The sequence below is a fragment of the Corythoichthys intestinalis genome, chromosome 15 (assembly GCF_030265065.1).
Source record: "Corythoichthys intestinalis isolate RoL2023-P3 chromosome 15, ASM3026506v1, whole genome shotgun sequence".
NCBI lineage: Eukaryota > Metazoa > Chordata > Actinopteri > Syngnathiformes > Syngnathidae > Corythoichthys > Corythoichthys intestinalis.
Genome location: NC_080409.1, coordinates 19,936,768 through 19,944,117, shown reverse-complemented (window position 1 = coordinate 19,944,117; position 7,350 = coordinate 19,936,768). Strand labels below are relative to the sequence as shown.

The 7,350-nt window shown below is 35.5% G+C and overlaps 1 protein-coding gene across 1 annotated transcript in view; it reads left to right on the top strand.

Annotated features, from left to right (window-relative positions):
- The first annotated feature begins 223 nt into the window (after window positions 1-223).
- The window catches only part of lck (LCK proto-oncogene, Src family tyrosine kinase), a 34,849-nt gene continuing 27,722 nt past the window's right edge, over window positions 224-7,350 (top strand). The window contains exons 1-6 of the mRNA XM_057858833.1: window positions 224-444; window positions 2,437-2,549; window positions 2,854-2,914; window positions 3,709-3,799; window positions 6,500-6,598; window positions 6,733-6,836. Coding sequence (XP_057714816.1) covers window positions 2,442-2,549; window positions 2,854-2,914; window positions 3,709-3,799; window positions 6,500-6,598; window positions 6,733-6,836 — 463 coding nt within the window. The 5' untranslated portion in view covers window positions 224-444; window positions 2,437-2,441. The remainder of the gene's footprint in view (window positions 445-2,436; window positions 2,550-2,853; window positions 2,915-3,708; window positions 3,800-6,499; window positions 6,599-6,732; window positions 6,837-7,350) is intronic.

Below are 7,350 nucleotides of genomic sequence, written 5' to 3'. Positions count from 1 at the left end.
TTTTTTTTATTATTATTATTGTTTTTATTATTTATTATTATTGTTTTTTTGTTTTTTGTTTTAATTATTCATGGTGACCTTTACTACTAAAAGTAAATATTTTTTTAAAATAAAACAATGCACACCACACTCTCACATTGGCAGTACTGACTTCCAAGAGTAAAGTGCTCAAAGTATGCCAAACACTTGCACACCAAGCACCTGTTAACAACTGCAGAGCAACCCTCATCCTTTCAACGACAGGAAGTTCTCATGCCACTATCCTCCACTACCTCCGTCTGTGTACGTAAGAACTGCTTGACATATCTAACTAGACAAACGGATGATAAAACTCACAGCCAGGCACGGGTGGCAAGAGGAGATTGTTGAATATCATCTTTTACATAAAGTACCTATGGCGCAACCTGAATTTTGATGTTGGACAAGATTCCTATACAAAAAAAGGTGAGTTTTACATTTGTGATTTACATACTGAAAAGGTGTGACAGGCAAACTGGAATGGTCCTTTCAAATCAAAATTCTTTTGCTTGAATGAAAAACGCATAATGTCTATATACAGTGTGTATCAAATACTTGTTCTCCCCACTGTATATGTTTTGTTTGTTTTGTTTTTCAGGTTAAGTCCACAGCCAGCCAAAGCATTTTAAATTACAAATCCTATAAAATCTTGAATTGTAGACCATTCACACTCGCTATACAAATTAAACTAAATTGACTTCAAGCAGTTAGAAAGTTTTCAGCATTTTCTTGGTGCTTTATTTATTGACGTATGCATTAAAGTGTTACGAAAATAGACAAATCCTGTCAGTTGAATGAGACAAGTTTAACATCCATCTGCATAGAATAAGAATGCAAACAAGAACAAACTTGATTTGGGAAGACCTTCACCTCTAGGTCATACGTAAAAGGAACTTCTCAAATCGAAATTCTTTTGCTTGAATGAAAACAGTATAATGTCTATAATTTTTGTTTGTTTGTTTGCTTGTTTTGTTTTTCTGGTTAAGTCTACAGCCAGAAAAATCATTTAAAATTACAGATCATATAAAATCTGGAATTGTAGACTTTTCCACTAGCTATACAAATTAAACTAATTTGACTTCAGCAATCAGAAAATTTTCAGCATTTTTGCGGCTGTATTTATTGAAGTATTCATTAGTTTTGCGAAAATAAACAAATCCTTCTTTTGTCAGTTGAATAAGGCACATTAAGATCCATCTGCATAGAAAAACATGCAAACAAGAGCAAACTGTTGATTTGGGAAGACCTTCACCTCTAGGTCATAAGAGGAACCCCTCAATAGGAAAACTTTGACTTTGTCGGCATTAATAGAAAAATGCTCTCCACTGAGAGTATAAGAAAAGATAAGTAGGGAAAAAGTCATTTGATTTGTTCCTTGGAGTCTTAGTCCAATTTTCCCATGACTTTTAAGACTTTGGGGGGAGACAAATGCTGCAATCAGCCTTCTGAGCTGGTTCGGATCCAATGGGAACCATGTGATATTGAAAAAAATAAATAAATAAAAACGCAATTTAGGGCACAAGAACATGCTGCTTTGTCTATTTAATCCTTTCAGGGATAGTGGTCACTACAGTGGACTGCTATTCAAAAGTTAGGACTTTTAACCCTTTATGGCGCAAGTGACAATTTTCAGTCATTTGAAAAAAAAAAAAAAAAAAACACTTAATTATAAGCCATCTGTACTCTATAATCTCTGAAATGATTAATAATTATTGTATATTTTTAATACTATTTTAATGATTATGCATAGTTTTGTGAATTTTTACTATTCATCAAAAGCCAAATTAATTTAAAAAAATAAAAACAGAAACATACACAACATGGTTACACTTTAACTTCATCCATAGTATTCAATAGTATTCAACTCATTGCATGCCATTGATGGCAATAGACCTTCAGTTCATTCAAACTGAGAAGACTGGCTGGGAATGATTAGGTTTCAGTGCCACTGACTAAGCAAGACAGCCAATCCTTTTTCACTCGGAGGAGCCAATGAACGAACGCTCATTCTCGTAAATGGCAGCCAATGAGTTAAATGAGTGCCGTGTAAGAGTTATAAATTAAAAAAAAAAAAAAAAAACGTAATAAGTGCACAAAAAGGTTAAATACAGTACGAGCATCTCAAGATTATACTGTAATTGAGTAAGAATAATAAAATGATCCAACATGATGGTCTTAAAACTAAGGAATTGAAGCTGTTCTTGGATGAATTGTGAGTGGTTTACAACAAATCTTGAATTTTAAAACACAAATACGCTGTGATGATGAAGGCTGTTTTTAAAAAAAACTTTAAAACTATAGTCTTTCAAACCAGATTGATATTCAACATACGTAGTAATACAGATATATCCCTTATTAAATTAGTTCAAGAGCACATAACCCAAAATGCTGCCGTGTTGCTTTTTGATCAACTTGCAGAAAAGATGGGATGTAACTGCAGTTCGGAATACTCAGATGGTGAATGGATCGAGAACTGTGATGAAATTTGTGAGCACTGCAACTGTCCCATACCGCCACAATCCTGCAACCCAGTACGTGCTTTTCAAGTTGCATGTATGATATACTGTGTACTGTTGGTACAGCAGGATGTGTTAAGCCACAAAACCCAATAGGAAAAAAAGTGTACTAAGATAATTTCACTTACAAAGTGTTTAGAATACTATTACACAATACAGTAAAAGTGTTTCATATGGGATCAGATTTGCTTAAATTTTGCTAAGTATAGTTAAAGAAATGTTGTTGTCATGAATGTTAGCATTATGGGTAAGGTGCTCAATATTCTGTTATTTTTTTTAATAACTGTACAATGCATGTACTCTTGTTCTCTTTCACCAGTATACACATCAGCTAATTCCATCTCCATCTCAGAGTTCATCACCTTCATCTCCTCTACCTGGTAACAATAATCATTAGATATCCTCTCTCAAACAAAATTTAGCAAGATGTAACTGTTAAACCATTGATGGCTAATGTCGCGAATTAATGAAATTCCAGATATAAGCAGCCTCAATGTTTTTATTTTTCAATGTTTTTTTTTTTTTTACCATATATAGATGCCTGTTGTCACTAATTTGCACTATTATTTCTTTTGGGGGGTTTTGTTTTGTTTTGTGTGGTTGTCTTTTATTTTATTATCATTTATCTATTATTATTTGTAAATGTACAGTATTGTTTAGTTGACCTTCTCAACTTGATTCAGAATCTGCTTGAAAGCAAAAACACAAGTACTGTAAAAGATTTTATTTTTAATAACACGACACATTCACTGACATTGACAGTGATAAACATTTTAAATCCATTTCAACTAGGATGCATGGCTGGCATTGAGTGATCAAGTTTGACTGACATTGACGGTGATAGAAGTCCAATCTAATTTGACTGGGAGGGTTGGCAGTAACCGTTCGATTCCAATGTATTATGTAAATGTGTATGTTAAATGTATTTGACGTCTTTCGCTGTCAATGCCAGCCACTGAGTTATTATTGGTTTTTATTTTGGTGTCAAGCGGTTAATTTTTGTTTTTTGTCTAGTGATATTGACTGAGATGACTAATTCATGTACTGCATGAACCTTTTTACATTGGCACTGTACCTTTAGTTCCCGACTGGTTACACTCAAATCTTCCAACAGGCATTCACGATCAGCCATTTGGAAAATTTGATTTAACACTAATGGGTAATCCTCTTGCAGAAAACTTGGCAGTGGCTTGCTACAGCTATGAACCCACCCATGATGGTGACCTGGGCTTTGAAAAGGGAGAAAAACTCAAGATAATTAACAGGTGAAGTCTCAACATGGAGGATATCTTGTTTTTCCTCAAAGGTTTTGTTCATGACTTTTCTTTTACTTGCAATGGATGAATGCTCATTTGATGACCAAAAAAAAAAAGACAGTTGAAGAATTTAGAGCCCCTAGCTGGAGTTCTTTGTACGGTTGTGCGGTCATCCAACTAATTTATCCCTTACACACATCAGAACTCTATCTACTACTCCGTGAATAATGTTTGAGGATTTGTCAACTTGTAGGATGTTCTATGATAAGTTAAGAGGGAAATAAATTGCTACACGTGAAACAGAACTTCAGTTCTATATTTGCTAAAATAAGATAACCCAAAGAACAAAAATTTAAAATGTACTATCATAGTAGGTTCTATTTTCGAAATTTATAAAGTGAAAAAGAAACACCTTCCTCTTTTCTAAAAAATATTTATTAATTCCAAATTTGCACATATAAACCGTTCGACATTTAATACTATTGCTAGTAACTTACTGTACTTTAGATATCATGCACTTCAAGCACCGTATCATACTTTCACAGTAACAATCCGAATTGTGTAAGTAATACAATAAAACTGAATTACAGTGTTTCCAATTATTTAAAATTACTCTTAAAAAATGCAGTACTTTCAAAAGTGTGAGGATAATTAATCCATCAATCCATTATCAACACCGCTTATCCTTGTTAGGGTTACGGGGTGCTAGCTGACCTCAGGCATAAGGCGGACACTACACTTTTGGTCAAAGGTTTTGACATTTTACCATTCAGTAGGATGAGAAAGTGCAGAAAACGGCTGGTACGCATCTGTTGATGGAAGTCACAGCAATCATTTGAATCTGAAAAAAGGAAGACTAAAAATGTGATTAAAAATCACATTTTTAGTCTTCCTTTTGTCCTTTTCATGGAGGCATGGGAACCATGCTGGGTCTCGGGGGATAGCGGTGGCCCCCTTGCCGGAGTTGCGGGAGGAGGGATGGGCCGCGCTGGCTCACCCCCCCGATTGGCTGGGGAGGTGCTGTGGCTCTGGGGCGGGTTCAGCGCAGCATTTACACTTGTCTGCAGGACTATCACATGTCTGATGGGATTTACACATAACTGGGTGCAATTAGACACACTCAAGTAGCAAGACAGTCGGTGCCAGGATTAGTGATCAGGGGGCATAGAATAGGATGTCAACATATCTACACCCCCTACATGGTGTCCACGGAAAATACAATCAGCTAATGATAGCCCCACTATTTTCATAGGTAGTGTAGGCGTTTCATGTGTTTGTTTTTGTTTGTTCTTCTCCTTGTCTGTCGCTGTCTCTCCTCATCCATTTTCCTTTCTGCCCTTCATAACCCCTTCCTGCTCGCTGCTTTCTCCTAAAAAACGAAACACAAGGAATAATCACAATGGGAGTATATCATACTTCCATGTGATACATTAAAATTGTTCAGACCATAAGGACACTCAGATTCCCATTCTCTATGTAAAAGCAGCTGAACAGGACAGGTTTTGAAAATAATAATAATAATAATAAATAATAATAATTAGGATTGTTCCGATCATGTTTTTTTGCTCCCAAGCCGATCCTGATCGTTTTAGTTTGAGTATCTGCCGATCCCGATATTTCCCGATCCGATTGCTTTTTTTTGCTCCCGATTCAATTCCAATCATTCCCGATAATTTTTCCCGATCATATACATTTTGGCAATGCATTAAGAAAAAAATGAATAAAACTCGGACGAATATATACATTCAACATACGGTACATAAGTACTGTATTTGTTTATCATAACAATAAATCCTAAAGATGGCATTTACATTATTAACATTCTTTCTGTGAGAGGGATTCACGGAGAGAAAGACTTGTGACTTTGTATATTGTGACTAAATATTGCCATCTAGTGTATTTGTTGAGCTTTCAGTAAATGATACTGTAGTCATGCCCAAATGCATGATGGGAAGTGGAACCATGACTGTGCGTAGTTCTACCAATTGATATATCTTCTCTGCGTTGGCAAATAACATAAGGTGTTAAGAAAAAGATCAATTGCTACCTTGCTTCCCCACATTGCTTCCCATGATATTTCTAATCGTAGGGAGAGGGATTATAAGGTTTTAGCTAATTAAATAAAGGCTCCAAAGGCTGCCAAAATTCACATTTTACGCTGCCTTTTATCTCTCTATATAGGTAAAACGGCGCCATTACAGATTGAGCACGACAATGCGTGAGTGGGTCGTGCAGCGCATGCCTTAATTGCGTTAAATATTTTAACGTGATACATTTTTTAAAAAATTAATTACCACCGTTATTAGGATAAATTTGATAACCCAACCTTAAGCCTAAAGACTCTGGAAGAGTGAAACATATTATGTCTATAACGTTAAATACAATTAGAAAACGATTTAATTAAAAAAATATATACTGTATATATTAAAAAAAAAGGCATGGCAGATATTTTTTTTGCTGATTCCGATACTTTGAAAATGACGTGATCGGACCCGATCGATCGGGATCGGGACATCTCTAACAATAATAAAATGTTGATTAAAATCAACATTAAAAGTCTGATGCTGCAAGTCAACATTTAAAAATCAAATAAATGAAACAGGTCTGGAGAAAAATTATGGTAACCATAATAAAATTCTATAAATAGTAATAATTTGACCATAAAGACAAATGTATCTAACTGGTACTTTTTGGTGTTTTTACCATCAGGGATGATCCAGAGTGGTATTTGGCAGAGTCTCTCACCACAGGACAGAGAGGCCACATTCCATACAACTTTATTGCAATGAATTCACTGGAGACAGAACCGTACGTCACACGGGCAATACAGTATATTGATAAAGATGCTGACCTCCAGTCATTTGTCCTTCATCTTGCCTGCTCATCATCTTGAAATAGGTCAATTACTGTTCGTTTTGGGGTGTGTCGTTTTTGTGCTGTAGGTGGTTCTTTAAGAATATTTCTCGAAATGATTCCATGAGGCTCCTGCTCGCTCCCGGGAACACAATGGGCTCCTTCTTGATTCGTGAGAGTGAGACAACACCAGGTGATGGATTAATGTGATCACGCTGCACAACAGTAACACATACAGTACCAGCAGTATGCAAAATCCATAGGGCTCTTTTAGCTTTATTGTTTAATAGACCCTTTTTTATACAGATACAATTATTAGAACCCATTAAATTTTAATGAGGATATGAGTATACGGTGCTGGCCAAAAGTATTGGCACCCGGCAATTCTGACAGATAATGCTCAATTTCTCCCAGAAAATGATTGCAATTACAAATGTTTTGGTAGTAATATCTTGATATATTTTGCTTGCAATGAAAAAACACAAAAGAGAATGGGAAAAAAAATTTAATCATTATTATTTTACGCAAAACTCCAATAATGGGCCGGACAAAAGTATTGCCACCCTTTGAAAAATGCTTCTCTAATTTCTGTAATTAACAGCACTTGTTACTTACCTGTGGCACATAACAGGTGGTGGCAATGACTAAATCACACTTGCAGCCAGTTAAAATAGATTATAGTTGACTCAACCTCTGTCCTGTGTCCT